The 16,865-nt window shown below is 43.8% G+C and overlaps 1 protein-coding gene across 5 annotated transcripts in view; it reads right to left on the bottom strand.

The window, feature by feature from the left end:
* LOC125407849 (uncharacterized) overlaps window positions 1-16,506 on the bottom strand; it is a 34,054-nt gene extending 17,548 nt beyond the window's left edge. For all 5 annotated transcript variants that reach the window (XM_048445683.3, XM_048445680.3, XM_048445682.3 and 2 more), the window contains exons 1-2: window positions 16,283-16,506; window positions 6,990-7,186 (exon numbers count right to left, since the gene is read on the bottom strand). In XM_048445683.3, coding sequence (XP_048301640.3) covers window positions 6,990-7,186; window positions 16,283-16,350 — 265 coding nt within the window. In that variant the 5' untranslated portion in view covers window positions 16,351-16,506. The remainder of the gene's footprint in view (window positions 1-6,989; window positions 7,187-16,282) is intronic.
* Between the last annotated feature and the right edge of the window lie 359 nt (window positions 16,507-16,865).

Raw genomic sequence — 16,865 nt, 5'->3', positions numbered from 1 at the left:
AACAAGACAAAACAGCAGCCTACTGAATGGGAAAAGATCTTCACTAACCCCACATCAGACAGAGGTCTGATCTCCAAAATATACAAAGAACTCAAGAAATTGGACACCAAAAGATCATACAATCCAATAAAAAAATGGAGTACAGACCTAAACAGAGAACTCTCAACAGAGAAATGTAAAATGACTGAATGATACTTAAGGAAATGCTCAACATCCTTATTCATCAGAGAAATGCAAATCATAACAACTCTGAGATTCTATTTTACACCTGTAAGAATGACCAAGATCAAAACCACTGATGACAACTTATGCTGGAGAGGTTGTGGAGTAAAAGGAACACTCCTGCATTGCTGGTAGGAAAGCAAGCTGGTACAGCCCCTTTGGATATCAGTATGGTGATTTCTCAGAAAATTAGGAAACAAACTTTCTTAAGACCCAGCAATACCACTTTTGGGTATATATCCAGAGGATGCTCAATTGTACCACAAGGACATGTGCTCAACTATGTTCATAACAGCATTGTTTGTCATAGCCAGAACCTGGAAACAACCTTAATGACCTTCAACTGATGAATGAATAAGGAAAATGTGGTACATTTATACAATGGAGTACTACACAACAGAAAAAAATAATGACCTCTTGAATTTTGCCGACAAATGGATGGAGCTAAAAACCATCATATTATGTGAGGTTACCCAGAGCCAGAAAGACAATTATCATATGTACTCACTTATAAGTAGTTGTAAACATAAAGCAAGGAAAATCAGCCTACAAATCACAATCCCAGAGAATCTAGACAACAATGAGGACCCTAAGAGAGACATACATGGGTATAATCTACATGGGAAGTAGAAAAAGTCAAGATCTCCTGAGTAAATTGGGAGCATGGGGACTATGGGAGAGGGTTGACAGGGAGGGGAGAAAAAGGGAGGGGAACAAAGAAAAATGTATAGCTCAATAAAATCAATTAAAAAAGAAAAAGAAAAATGTTTTAACTAAATAAATATTTTAAAAAGAAAAAGAAAAAAGATATAAGAGCTAGCTAGTAATACGCTTAAATGATTGGCCTAACAGTGTTTTTGTTAATACAGTTTCTATGATTATTTTGGGTCTAAGCAGCCAGGAACGAACAACCAGTCTCAGACAACAGGAAGGACTTATTTGGGCTCACAGTTCTCAGTGTACAGTCCACCATAGCAGGGAAGGCACGGTGGAGTTCTTGGCTTCAGGAACGTGTGGCTGGCACTCCTCAGATCTCAGGGGACCAGGAAACAGAGAAATTAGTACACAGCATACTCCAGTTTGTACCACAGAAGACAAGTCCCCAAGATCAAAGGCAAATTATCCATCACTACACAGTGTGCTTGTGGAGGCTCCTTTATTCTCTCCGAATCTTGGATCTATCTACTGCCTCTCATCCTCTTTTTTTTTTTCTTACAGTGATCTGCTCCTTTCAGAAAAACAGTCAAGATCTGCTAAACGACCCAGCCTTAGTGAGCATGTTTGGACAGGATGTGCAATTACGCAATATTGGTCTGAAAGATGAATTTTCCCCAAGTCTGGATAAATTGGAGCAGGCTCTTTTGATCTACAGTCTCCGGAGTTTTCCTTGATACCCTTGAACAGAAACAGATCATAAGCAAGTGTTGTGGTTTCAGCTGCATCCAATACACAGCTCTTGGATGAAGAAGTACCTAGGATTCGTCAGTCTATCATCTGTGTTCATTGCCTACACTTTGATTCCAAAAATCACTGTGCATTTGAAAGCAAACCCATTTCTTTTTCAAACATGCTTGACTCTGTCTCTGTTTCTGTCTCTGTCTCTCTCTGTCTCTCTGTTTGTCTCTCTCTCTCTTTCTCTCTCTCTCTCTTTCACACACACACACACACACACACACACACACACACACACACACACACACACAACACACACGCAATTCCATTTGAAAAGCTAACATTTCTCTAGGTGTTTCATCAGGTAAGGAAAGCCAGTCTTGCTTCTGCCCCTCATCAGCCCTACAGTCAGCAGGGACACCCGGCCTCCACTTCTCCTTTGGTACCGTGTCAGCCTTGCAGGATGAAGGGAACATGAGTTGGCAGATGTGGAAACCTGCCTGGCTCTGGCAAAAGCATCCATTGGAAACTTGCTTTGTAATTTCCTGAGCGTTTAGGGTCAGAAGTGGGAGGACACCCCCAGATGGAAGAAAAGTCTAATCACTTACACGTGGGAGGAAAATAAGAAACACACAGCCTTCAAAGGGGTGCAGCAATCAGATTCTGAACTCAGGCTCAAGGATAAACGTTCCCCAAACACTACGTATGGAGGGAGTGCATGCCAACCATCTGAGACGATTTACTCGCCCAGATGGGACCACCCGTGGATGGGAAGGATGCTCAGAACCACCACCCACAGAACTGTTCTCTGAAAGACAGGGATGGCTAGGAGACTGGGTAATACATTTTTTTAAATTGGTTTTATTCTCCAGAATGCTTTCAGTTCTTGGGAAGGGCCTGATGCACAGCAAGTATTTGCTGAGTGACCGACAACAGAATGTGGCTTCCATTGGGAACTCTGAAGTTCCTGTCCCCCAGCTGATGGCATAATGGCACCTATAGCTGAGGTGAGAAAGCTAGATGGACCTTGGTCTCCAAACAGAATTGGAGAGAAAGATGCACTGGGAATGTGAGAAATCTGGGAGAGAGTCAATATGGATGCGTGTGGTATCTGGAAAAGTGGAGGGCTCACCAGAGACCCTTAGGAGGTGACTAACAGGAGAAGGGTAGAGCCTTCGATGCGAGGATCACCTTCAAAGCTCTACTGATGGCACTTCTGCTGATTTAAAGCCAAAGCTTTTATCCCAAAGCAAAGGGACTCCCCTCCTTTTCCTGCTCTCTTTGTTGCCTGTCAGTCATTTCTCTTCTTTGTTTCCCCCAAAGTTCTCCTTGAGGACTAAGGAGCACAGTAGGCTTTGCAGGCAATCCATTCTCTAAGCTCTACATTATCAGGGTTGTGTGGTCATAGCTCTGAAATGTCACTGCAATGAGGATTTTTTTCTGGGGATCAAACTGTAAGTTTTCAAAAAGTACGCCGTGTCTTCACAAATTGTATTTGGACTCTGTGTGCCTGGGCACCGGAGGTCATTGGGAGAATTTGGCAAAGGCATTTTGTCAATCTCTTTAGCACTGTTAGCTCCATGTTCATGACCAGGAGACTCCTGTCTTTCAGATTGTAAATGAGGGTCAAACACTTCTTGGTTTGTCCCTCAGTCATTGAGGCCCACTTAGCAGAACCATTATGCATTTGCAAAGAGTTTGATGCCTTTAGCTAGAGGAAGACATAAAAATGTAAAGACAGCTTGCCTCTCTCAAGTTCTCTCAGCTCAGGCAACGTGAATAACACCGGGGTAGAAAGTCCTTGTCTTCGGTGCTAAAGTAATTCTGTGGGTAGATAACAGGAGGGAATGAAAGGAAGGGACAAAAAGGGGGAGGAAGGAGAATCTGCTAGGAGAATGGGGGTGTAGCTCACTTGATACTTTAGTGGCCAGAGTGCTTGCCCAGGATCCAGAGAGCCCCAGGTTTGACCCCCAGTGCAAACTTGATCACTGCTCCATAGCTGTCATCCAGCACTCTGTGGAAGCAGGAGGACCTGGAGTTCAAGGACATCTTTTGTTATAGAGGGAATAAGAGGCCAGCCTGTGATACCTGAAACTGGGTCTAGACATACACAAATGAATAAGTAGAAACCATTGTCTTGAAAATAAACTAATAAAAACTCACTTCATTAAAAAATATCATTTGCAAGAGTAGAAGAAGAAGGTGCTGTGACCTGTCTCCATCTCCGCTGATATTATGCGTATCAGGTACAGCACCGTTACCATGACTTAGAAGGCACTTACGTTGGCACGAGGCAAGATTTGTTCTTCAGTCTTGTAGAGAACTCTCATTGGCTAGTAACTATTCTCCTAATGGGAAAGTCTCTGGGATTCAGATCTGAACCTCACTAGGTTTAGAAGCTCCACTCAGCATGGAGGAACGCAATTATAAACATCCAAAAGCAAAATAAGGGACAAAGAGTTGCGGACCTCTTGCCAAAGGCAGTGTATCACTGATTAGCAAACAGCCTGACAAGATATGCTCACAGGTACAATAGTAGCACCAATGTAGGGAAAAAGGGCCAGTCCAAGAAACTCACCCTGGCCCTGAAACCAGAGCCAGTGAAGGAAACACACCTTGGCTCTGAGACCTGAGCCAGTGAAAGAAACTTATTCTGGTTCTGAGACCCAAGCCAGTGAAAGAAATACTTTAGTCCTGAGCCCAGAACCAAAGAAATATACCCTGACCCTGAAACCAGTTTCAAAGGATTCTAGGATCAGAGACAGTGAAATAAATATGACTTGGTCCTAAAATTAGACCCAAAAGGTTAGATAGGGCCAGTGGAAGAAACACACTTTTGGTGTGGGAAGTCCTTCTGTATATATGTTGCTTTTATTTGTTAATAAAGAAACTGTTTTGGCCAATGGCTTAACAGAGTAAAGCCAGGTTGAAAGAGATATATAGAGAGAGTAGGCAGAGTCAGGGAGACACCATGAACTGCCACTGGGGACTCTTCTACGGGAGTCCCCTGAAACTTTGCCGGTAGGCCATGACCTCGTGACGCACAGATTAATGGAGATAGGTTAGTTTAGAATATGAGAACTAGCTAGCAATATGCTTAAGCTATTGGTCAAACAGTATTGCAAATAATATAGCTTCTGAGTGATCATTTCAGGTCTAAGTGGCTGGGAACAAACAGGCAGCCTCCCTCAACACACTTTGGCCCTGAAGCCAGAGTCAAATCTGTCCCTGACCAACTAAGCAGAAAACTAACAAATTCCTGAGCAGGAAATGAACCAATCCCTGTGTGGAAAACCAACTAATGCCTGAGCAGAGCTCTAGCCATTCTGAGCTCAAGGGACTGAAATCAGGTCAATTCCCACCCTAAAAATCTTCTCCCTGGAAAAACTCTTCCCCCAAGAAGCCCTGTTTAAGTCCTGCACCTGTTCAGTCTGCTGCTGCCTTCTCTCACCCTGGCAGAGGCAGCCACTCTCTTGGATTATTCCCCCCCCCTCCCCAATTAATCTCTTGAATAAGGTTTGGGTGAGACCTTTGTCAGAATGGAACAGAGGAGAGAAGTAACCTTTTTCAGGAGTTGGAGCAAAGCAGAGCAGAGCATGGTAGAGCAGGATTGCTACACTTTTGCTGGGGAAAACTTCCCCTAGAAGAGCAGAGTTGTTACAGTCTGTGTGGTGGGGGACAGGGAACCCAGAGCCGAACTGTAACAACTTCACTGGGAAAGCCCTCCCCCTACAAGAGCAGGGCTGTTACATTGGGGAACTCTTTCCCTAAAGCAGGGTTGCAAGCTGCTATGATAAAGTGTTACCTATGCAATTCCTTGGCTCCCGATTGCCAGAAGATTTTCCCATCTGAGCTGTAACACTCATTATTCCCTGGCCCCTGATTGTCAGAATGCTTTTCTACCCAAGCTGAAGCACTTAGCATTCCTTGGTTCCCTACTGCCAGAATCCCCTTCCATCTGAGTCACAATGCTTTCAAACAACATGATAAGATCAAAGGCCTGCTCCACAAAAGTCTGGCGCTGTTATTGGTACAGTTAAGATATAAAGAAGTTCCATACCTATTGACAAGTTGGTTTTTTTTTTTGTACTAAAAGGCGCTATACATGCTATACTTTGAGGAGAAAAGTAACCATAAGTCTTACCAAGCTGTGAACTCTGTGAGCTATAAGACCTGATCTGCTAAGACATGTCTACTGGTGCAATAGTGGTATGGACATCATGGGAGTAGCCACTCACTTTATAATTGGCTTTAAATCCCACTCTACAAGATGAAACTTATACCTGGGCACCATTATCAAATCAAGAACATGTATCTAGAGAGGCCATTGGCCCTAGAAGAGAACATACTGCTATTATTCTACTAAATGGACATAATATTAAAGCAACTCCTAATGACTTGTCACTATACCGCATCTATCAATCCTCATCAGAGAAGCTTTTTTTTTGTAGCAGATACTGATTAACAGAGAGACCCATACCTGTTCAGTGTTCACAGTTTAGCCCTAACTGGGACCTCTATATTATGCCCCTCCTCCCAAAGCTCAAGGATTGCCATGGAGGAGAGGATAAGAAGGATGCAAGAGTGTCAGGCATTGAATGGCTAGATTGAAAGAGTGTCTTCCAGACACAACAAGACAGTTTTGCATATGAACTCACAGTATGCATAATAACTGTGCAAGTACAAAACATATATAAATCTCTGCATGGAATGGGGGGTGTGTGCCAACAAAGTCCCGCCCCTTGCTGAGGAGCTATTGGCAATTGATAGTTTCTGGGAAAGTTATTTCTCTTGAAGGATGTGGCCCCTGGAAGGTTGACCATGCTCCAGTGGTGACCCAAGAGTTATTAGACTGCGCAAATTGAACTCAATGGATTTTGTTTTTTTAAAAAAGGACACAAATTTGGAAGAGGTAGATCTGGGAGGAGTTAGGGAGAGCAGTTGAGGTGAATATAGTATTATTATTATAGTATTATCATTGAGGTGAATATAGTAAAGATTTATGTAAAATTCACAAAGGATTAACAAAAATATTTTAAAAGATAAGTGCATGAAAATAACCTCTCCATTCCTATTTCAGGTATTGTTTCATAACAATGAAAAAAGCAAGTAATATGGAAAGTAGAGTTTTTGAGCCAAAAAGTTTCACCATGGATGGTAGTAGCTTGGCAGACTTGCTTTATAACAATATATATTACATATTATATATAATATGCTACACATTATATATGTATAATATACTAAACATAATATATGTATTAGTGTTTTCTTGTGACACTAGCTTTCCCCTTGTCCTGGGCAGGGCCCACAGCTCCAGAATCTTGATTTTAAGCCCTCTCCCTGTGCTTATGAGGGTACCAGGGATGGGCTCCCACCTTTCACATCTTTTCGTGGTTCTATTTTACTAAGTAAAGGTCCTTCCTCTGCAGCTCCATCTTCTTCCGCCTCCTTAGTTTTGCTCCCAGTACTCGAGACAGCCTCCATGTCCTGTAGCATCTGACCATGGGGGGAGTGGTGGTCTTCTGAAAGGTCTTCATGCTTTTTGTTCTCCTTTTTCCTCTCATGAGAAACCCTGCATGTGGAGAAAAATATAAAGTCCACCATAAAATAATTTCAGAATGACCCACTGACCTACAAATAACTCACCCAGTATATGGCCAAGTGAGGTAGAGATTGAGTTGGGCCCACTTACCACTCCCCCGCCCCAGCTAACTTCATGAAGAGTGATTTAATGTGGACAGAAAAGAAATTGGTAATGTCAACTGATTATTGAAGAAGACATTGCTGGGAGAGGGTAAACACACAGTCTCGAGGAATGGTGACGCCAGTCCTTGCAACTTTTAGTTACTTTTAGCTACTTTTCTTATTGCTATAACCAAATACTTTACAAAAGCAATGTTATAGGAAGGAAGGAGGAAGGATTTATTTTGACTCACAGTTTGAGAGGAGACAGTCCATTACGGTGGGGAAGCCTTGATAGCAGGAATGGGAGGCTGGCAAGGCTGGCAGGTCACATCATACCAGTCATCAGGAAGCAGAAAATGAACAGGAATGCCAGGCAGGGCTGTTTATAAATCCCCATGCCCACCCCAGTGACCAGCTTCCTCCAGTGAGGCTCCGCCTGCTGAAGGTTCCACAGCCTTCCCAAAGAGCCTCCAGCTGGGGACCAACCATTTAAACTCATGAGTTCTATGCGGAGACAGATCTGGTATGCTCCCTCAAAAGCACACATGTTGAAGGTACCAAAAACTTGTGGTATTCTTCTCCCCTTCTCTTTCTGCCTCCTGATGATGTGGTGAGCAGAGTTACGGCCCGCTCCCTCCTCACCATGAGGACTATCTCACTGAGATGCTTTGATACTCTGGCACTCAGACTCAGAGATAATGAAGCCAACCCACCCAACACTGAGCTCATGAACAAAAGCAAATCTTCCTCTGTAACACAATTAATAAAAATCCAGAGACAGAAATTGGGGTTCAACCTGAAGGCCAGAAAAGCAAAATGACCAGTCACTGGCTCTTACCTCTACCTCAGTCTGAAGTGGCAATCCTGCCTCCAGGAATCTCAGAATGAGACTGTGTGTGAGAGCTGTCTCCTCCCATCTTATATTCCTCTCAAGTGCTGGGGTTAAAGATGTGTGTCACCACTGCCTGGTCTGTAAGGCTCAGCAGTGTGGTTTTTTTTTTACTCTCTGAACTTCAGGCAAGCGTTGCTTATTAAAATACAAATGAAATATCACTCCATCTCTCTTTTCCACCGATTTCTGCAGGAACTTTGTCACATCCATAGAAAGTTAACACATTAACTTGTTTCATTTTTGTTGACTGAGGATGTTATTTGTCGACTTTTTCTTCCACATTAAATCAATTTTTTGTCTTTTGTTTTTTTTTTTCAGGGTTTCTTTGTAGCTTTGGACCCTGTCCTAGAACTTGTTTTATAGACTGACCAGGCTGGCCTCAGACTCACAGAGATCCATTTGTCTCTACCTCCCAAGTGCTGCTATTAAAGGCATGGGCCACTACCGCCCGGCCATTGTGTGTCTTTTAGGATCTTCAAACATGGATCTTCCAGGACTCCCAAGCACCCATCTCTCTCTGCAAGAGCCCCACTGTTCTTCCTGATTCAGGTCTGCTCATGTCTCTGTCCTTGCTGTATTTGCTAAGGATGTTCCAGACTCCTGAACATCATTGTAACTTGGCCCAAGTTTCTCCCTCCACCCAGAATGCAGCAGTTTCCCTCCTTCTGCCAACTCTCCAACTCTAATCCTGTCTCCATTCTCCTGGGAAGACCTAGAGTCACTTCCTTTGTATGCTGTCCACAACACCTCCCATTCTTAGATTTCCAGGGGGCAGATCTACCTTTTCTCTGGTCACTAATGCCTCTTGAGTAAATCCAGTTATATAATAGCCAGCCACAGTTTAATGCTCAGGTCACATGTCTACTCCTTTGTGAGATTCTTGACACCACGAGGTCCCAGTTTCTGCCTACTCCGAGCAACTGTTTCTCGGTCACATAGTGCTGTCCTTGGCATGAGCTAGGCAATCTATATTTGATGGGCAGATGGGAGCATATTGGGTGGGTTAGGGTAGAGAGAAACAAAAACAAGTGATTGAAAATATTAACTACAGGAAAGGGAGAATTGAGGGGTGTGCATGTGTGTGTGTGTGTGTGTGTGTGTGTGTGTGAGAGAGAGAGAGAGAGAGAGAGAGAGAGAGAAAGAGACAGAGAGACAGAGATAGAGAGAGGAAAGAGAGAAAACTAAATTTAGGATTTGGAGTATAATAGGCAATTTCTCTGCTTCTGATTAACTATATTCCCTTGGATTTCAAATCCTAACTTAACCTCTGGAGTGCTAGGATTGCATGTGTGCCATTATGTTCTTTTAAGCGATTCTGGGCACTAAACCCGGCTCTCTCTTCTCTCTCTCTCTCTCTCTCTCTCTCTCTCTCTCTCTCTCTCTCTCTCTTTCTCTCGTGTGTGTGTGTGTGTGTGTGTGTGTGTGTGTGTGTACTAGGCAAACCTTCTACTAATGGAGCCACGTTCCCAACCCCAACTAGCTTTAAGAAATTCATTGTTTCCCCTTTTTAGACAGGTTCTTGCTAACATGCAGCCAACTGCACTTGGGATAATCTTCCTTTAGGCTCCCAAGTAACTGAGACAACAGGTCTGTACCACCAGGCCTGACTTGTATTCTCCCTTTTTGAGAAACCCAAAATCCACAATCATGACCAGAAAAATCGAAAGAATGCACTTTTATCTGAGAAGATTATGTCTGGGCTTGATTACGGGTACCCTGGGGTTGAGTCAGATGTCTTAGCCCTGGCTAAAGGTGTCCTGGGGTTGGATAGGCTGTCCTAGGATTGGGTCAAGGTGTCCTGGGATTGAATGAATCAGGCGGTTTTGGGATTGGTTAAGGGTGTGCTTGGGTAGGGTCAGGCTAGCCTGAGATTTATTAAAGGAATTTTAGGATTGCATCAGGGTGTCCAGTAATTGGGTCAAGGCTCAGAAGGCAGGACATAATTTTTCTTTGGTATTTTGAGCTTAGTCCATCCATCTGCAGGATTACTAAATGATAATATGTCTCTTGTGTTTATTATTATTTTTTCTGTCCAAACCAAAGAAACTAAGTTCAAGCCCTATTATTCCGTCTGTGGTTACTGGGATTTAGAAATATCAGACTTCTAGATGGCCCCTTCTGTCCTCATCAGCCTCTGGACTACACACTACTGTACAGGGACCCGATGTTTTCCTCTTGCATCCAGATGTGAGAAGCTCTACCAGTTGCCTTTTATGGGTTTGAGCTTGGTTTCCGGCATTGTAGTTTCCAAAGCTTTGCTCCCTTCTGATACCCTTGTTCCTCTCCAAAATTCAACTTCAGCAATTCCTGTAAACACGGCGGTGGGGAGCTGGGCATTTTTTTTTTCAAAGGAAAACAGAATTGTTAAGCTTAGAAAAACATCTGTTCTATGTCTTGCTCATTTGATTCCTCCACATTTCTGGCAAGCTGTGACATTTGAACTGACAACCCTGAGGCATAGTTTGGAACGTTAAGGAAATCTACACTCAATAAATAAGTGATTATGCATTTCTCCAGCGGCCCATTCTGAAAGAGCTCCACATGCCTTGGGATTTTTGTTTACAAAGCTGCAGCGAGGCATTGGCCAGCTACCTTATTAGACACATGTGCAAATCTATCTGAGCCCATAGGACTCAATTAAGCCAGGCCTTGTCAAGAGGAATGGAGTCATTCAGGGGCTTCCTGAGAGTTGGGATGTTGTTCCAGAGGACAGCTACTGATGGTCAAAAATTCTACTTATAAAATATTGATTGTAACATGTGGGCCGGCTTGTTGGGGTATCTGTCCCACCTGGTACCCCACAGCCGGCATGCCCCAAAGAGAAAATCAATCACACAGAGATCTCTATAAGTTATAAAGCTGATTGGCCCATTACGTCAGGCTTCTTATTAGTCCTTGTAACTTATATTAACCCATTATCATTATTTATGTTAGCCACATGGCTCAGTACCTTTCTCAGCGTGGCAGCTCACATGTTGCCTCTTCTGTGATCTGGGCAGGGAATGGCAGAGGAAGCTTCCTGCTTCCCAGAATTCTCCTGTTCTCACTGCATCACCTCTACTTCCTGTCTGGTTTTCCCGCCTATACTTCCTGCCTGGCCAATCAGCGTTTTATTAAAATACATGATTGACAGAATACAGATAATTCTCCCGCACCAATTGATGAGAAAATAATAATTTTCAAAAGGCCCCAAATTCAGTAACTAAGAGAGTGTGGCCAGATTTCTATCTCTCTGAAAGTGAACATATTTATTACCATTCCCCTCAATGTAATCAGAAAATGTCTTCTGCAACCTTAACAAGTTTTTCTTTTTTAGAAGTAGTGGTATTTCTTCCTTTTTGGTTTTTGTTTCTAATATATGCTTTATTGAAGGTGGAATAGGTAGTCCACTGGCAAATGTAGTAACATCTATCTGTCTGTCTGTCTGTCTGTCATCTGTTTGTTTGTTGTTATCTCTTTTTCCCTCCAGGATCTATGCCGGACATTAGAGCCACAACAGGACAGAGTCAGTAAATAAATCAGTAAGGTAACTGAATTTATGGAAGCTGCCAGAAAGAAATCCAGGCGCTACAGTGGAAGAGAGATGCTCAAATGAGATGGTTGGAAAAGGCTCTTTGGCAACAGGAGTTAGAGCAGAGACCCTGAGGCTCAGGGCAGCCACTCAGATGGAGACTGGGAATTGCACAGTGCACATGGGGTGGGGCGGGGGAGTCTTTGAAGCAGAATTTAAGAATAGTTGAGGAGCAGAGAGAAGCACTGTGGGCAGAGTGGCTGAGGTGGGAAGTGGATGAGGCTAAGGAGAAACCTCGAGCCCAGCCACACAGCCCCATGGGTAATAAGTATGATTTTAGATCTTATTCTGAACGTGATGGGAAAAAGGGGAGAGTGTCATGCTGGAATTTGCATTTTATGAAAACTAATCTGGATGACCTTTGAAGAATAGGTTGAAGAGAAAAAGGATGGAACAGGGAGAGAGGAAGGGAGGAAGGGAGTGGGGAGTTGATAGAGTGCCCAGGACCAGAGTCACACGAGGTGGCTTAGGGAGGCCCGATGGATGATGGTTTTGGAAGCAGTGCTGATGAGACTTGCTGACACATTGAGTTGAGGAGATTGAGGAAAGAAGGACTCAAGGGAGAGGCCAGTGTATTTCTTTACATATGGACGTGTTCATGTGTATGTTCTGGTACACAAGTCTCTCATATGCATGTATATATGTGAAGGCCAGAGGACAAGCTTCGGTGCCATCCTCTGGAATGTAACCACTTCCTTTGAGATAGCCTCTCTCATTGGCTAGAAACTCACTAGTTAATCTAGACTGGCTGACCAGTGAGTTCCAGGGATCCTCCTGTTTTGAATTCCCCAATGTTGGGATTGCTGGAGATTGTCACCATGCCCAGCATTTTTATGTGAGTTCTGGTGGCCAAACTCTGGTCTTCAGGCTTGCAAGGCAAACATTTTACCCACTGAGTCACCTCCCTGGCCCCATTGCTAGTGTTTGGAATTGAACAGTTGTTCAAGGTGGGTTGTTGGTGTTGCTGGATGCTGGAGAACTCTTAAAGAGAAGGATTTTCATAGGAAGGTTGGAGATGAAGCTTAGGAGCCCCTAAGTTGGGGAAACCTGTTACTAGTGTTATGAAGGAATGAAGTCTTTTGGCAACACACAAACAAAAGCCTTGCCGTTTGTTGCTGTAACTCTGAAAGCCATGCTAGAAAGACTTGAAGAACAGATCACAGAGCTTGAGACACCCAGTCTGGGGCATTCGAGGTGGGTCAAGGATCGACAATACGTTCTGCAAATGACAGCAGAAGGAAGTGTGTAATCATAGGTTTCCTTTCCTTGCAGATTGTCTGGCCAGATCTTGCTACTGCTTTTGAACCAGACGTGCTAGAGGGCATGCACGTACAGGGAGAGTGAAGGGTTGGCCAGGACATCTAGAAAGGATGAGAATGGTGGAGAAGAAAGTGAGCTAGTAAGGGCTCAGTAGGTCAAAGTCAGTGCTTGCTGCCAGATGTAAGGACCTGAGTTTGATCTCTGGGAGTCATATGGGCGGGAAGAGAGAACAGTCTCTCTCTCTCTCTCTCTCTCTCTCTCTCTCTCTCTCTCTCTCTCTCTCTCCCCCCCCCCACCAAATAGATAAGCAAAAAAGGCAGAGAGTGCTTGATACTCTAAGATGGTATAGTCTCCCCATTTAGCATGGGCAGTGTGGCATTTCAGGAGTATAGCTCAGCTTTCTAAAATCTACTCTCCCAGATAGTCTTTTTCTTCCTGAACCAAGTATTTTAAACAAAAGCCAAAGGCCCTGGAGCCCCCCATAGCATTCTCCAGCAGAGTTGCCTTGCTATTAAATTTCCCAGGCCTGTTTGCTTTGCTGCCAGGCTGCCCACATCCGAGGACACACTGTCCTGCGCTTCGCACCGCTTATCTCTGCTTCTGTTTGCTGTTCTGACAGTGATGGTGGTGCTTCTAGGAAGTATAACATTTGGGTGGTTGGTTAGCAATCGGTGGAGCAGAATGCATAATTCTGGGGACCACAGAGGGCAAGGCACCTGACTTGAAAGAATGGATTGTTACAAGGGACTTCTGGTTTGCGGGTCTAGAATTTCACTGCAGGACAGGGCTCAGTTCTCTGCAGTTGGTATAACACACAAGTTCTGCAGGGATAGAGAAGCCTGAGCTGTTCAGTGCTTAGCTCTGCTGTCTTCTACTTTTTAACTTCACGTCTTTGAACCCCATGTTGTCATCAGTAAAGTATGGATAATTATAGATATGCAAATTGCTGGGTTGTTGGGAAAGGTAACTGCTATAACTCATGTAAAGCACTTAGCATGCCACTTAATTCATGCTGGGAACCCCCATGTTTATTTTATTCATCATATTATAAATATTGGACTTGCAAATATGGCTGTCAGTTTGACAGAAAATACAGTCTGTGTTTGGAACCCTGGAAGGTCTATTGGTAGCCCTGCTGTCATGAGTGGAGGGTGTTGAAGAGATGGGTGAGTCTACTCTTGTCCAGCAATGGGTTACACTGGAATATTCTGGTGTGCTGTGAAAATTAAACAATGAAGGGTCGATGGGCATGGATAGACAGGTAGATTACAGGCATGGATGAGGTGTCCTTGTGATACCAGCATCCGGGAGAATCAGGAGGCTAAGGCAGGAATATCCTGAGTTTGAGTCTAGCCTGGGCTCCATAGTAAGAAACTATCAGAGAGAGGTGGAGGGCTAGGAAGGTAACTTAGTTGATAAAATACTTGCCTTGCAGGACTGAGGACCTGGGTTTGATCCTCAGAATCCATGCTTTTTGTTTTTCTTAAAGTTAGACATGATGGCATAAGCAGGCAATCCTAATGCTGGGAAAGCAGACTCCAGCTAGATCATGGAAGATCAATGTCACCCGATAGAGCAAGCAGAGAAAGTGGAAATTCCTGGTAGAAAGGAAGAAGAAATGGAAACCATTGACAAAGGAGGAAGGACAGAAGAGGAGCAAAGAGGGAGGAAGCCAAAAGACTCTGAAAGGGTACAGCCGATCACTGCAGAATCACTCTGCGCTTCCCCACTCTACCAGGCTTAAGCAAACTTAGGGCAGGGGTTGTTGACACTTTAGAAACTCAAGGACCCTTAGACAGTGTGTTGGAGATCCAACCCTTCCCAGCATCCCCACTGTGTCCACCATGGCCAAGAAGGGTTCCTCGTGGTCTGGATCTCTTTCTACCTCAGTAAGAGGTCACCAACATGCTGAGGACAACACTGCCCTATTCCAGGCTTGGGACCAGGGCAAGGATTCAAAAGGACACAGAGAGCACGGGTCTGAGTGATGTGAGGAGCAGAGGTCTGAGTGATGTTGGGCATCAGTAGCAGATGCCAACAGGACACTCCACAACGGACAGTGGGATTAGCTAAACTCCAGCAAACATTCGTCAGAAGCTTAGGAACAAGGGCAGTCTTATAGCCTGGGTCACCAACGGCTCCAAGGACCTTTGCCACAGGACACTTTTATTTTCTTTTCCACTTGGTAATGTGGGGAGCTTGCAGTCTTCTCAGTGACTGGGCCTGCCCAGAATCACTCTCCTGCCTTCCTCCATAAACAATGCTTTCCAGTTCCTTCTCCCATCTTCTGGAAATTTCTTTGTCTGTATTTGGAAAGAAGGAAAGGCCAAAGGGACTTCTCAGAGGGGAAGTTGTGTTCCTTGAATATAGTGGCTATTTTCTCAGTGAAGTTAAGTTCATCTCAGAGTGACTCGTTTCTAACAGGGACAGCAGAAGGAATACTCCATTGACAATTTCCATTCTTCTCTGCCGTTGGGATGGATGGATGGAGGCTCCAGAGGAAACGAGTATGATTTCAAAAGAAAACAAGGATCCAGCTGTTGTGGTGTGGGCTTTTAATACCAATGCTCATGAGACAAAGGCAGGAGAATCTCTGCTGGTTCTAGGCCAGCCTGGTCTACATAGTGAAACCTTGTCTGAGAAACCATTTTAATGAATTTCATCTTCTTAGAAAAAGGTCTGAGCGTTTTGTGTAAATGTTGACCCATGTTTTGGGGTTCACTCACAAGGTTAATCCTTTCTTGAACTTTCACTTTGAGCTGCGGAATCAGAGAGTAAGTGTGGCAGGTAGCTTTTGTTTAACGTTGTCACCAATTTACTTAGTAAGTCATCTTCATGTAATCACATTAAAGGAAATCAATATGAAGAGAAAATACCTATCTACAAAGGTATCCCTTTAATAATGTGTTGTCTTTGCCTGTGTCAAAAATATCTGGTGGGGAGAGATGAGGCTGGGGAGAACTGGTAGGAGTGGAGGGAAGGGGGAAAACTGTGGTTGGGATGTAGTATATGAGAGAAGAAAAAATTATATAAAATATATATTTATAATATATAAAAATATATAACAGACACATATATAATATATTATATAATATACATAAATATATTATATATAATAATATAATATATATGTTATATATAATAATATATATAAAATTTTGGTTGGCTGACTGAGCAAATCTGCCACAGGAAGTCTGTGCTACCCACATCCTTTGCTCAGCCCTGTCCACACAAAGCAAAGGAGAGAGAGGAGTAATTACCTGATGCTGTCATGGGACATCAAGCTTTGGCTCATTTGGGTGCTCTTCCAAGTATTGAAATGGGGCATTCTTAAGATCGTATCCAGACTCAACAGTGTCGGCAGAGTTTTGCTATTTCCTATGTCTTAGCCGTTGCCTTTATACAAAACCCCAGGATTTGTGGGAATGGCTCTCCATCCTTTCTCTGGCATCCTAGACCCTGAGAGGCTCGGGACTCCTTTGGAATGTTGACATTATGATGTTATGGAAAGCGTGTTGGCAATGCCATCCCAAGGATTCCGCAGAGCCGACACAATAGGACAGATGTTAGCTCTGTGAAACCTCTGCACATTTTCCTCCCTGTGTTCTACAGCCCATGACTTTTGGAGGAAGAGTTTTCCTTGGTTGACTGAAGACCAGACGGGCTGCAAACATACACTCCTGCTTTTGTTTGTCTTGTTCTGATTCAGAAGCATCTGATGTATAAAGATTGCTTGATTGTGTGCTTCCTTTAACGTAGACCTTTGCCCACATCCGAGAGCAGGGGAGGTCCCCGTGTCAGCAGCAGTGACTATCAGAGCTGCAATCGTGGTTGTGGAAACCA

The sequence above is a fragment of the Myodes glareolus genome, chromosome 9 (genome assembly GCF_982192425.1).
Source record: "Myodes glareolus chromosome 9, mMyoGla1.1, whole genome shotgun sequence".
NCBI lineage: Eukaryota > Metazoa > Chordata > Mammalia > Rodentia > Cricetidae > Myodes > Myodes glareolus.
The sequence above is the reverse complement of the archived record's forward strand: the minus strand, read 5'-3'. Positions and strand labels throughout refer to the sequence as shown.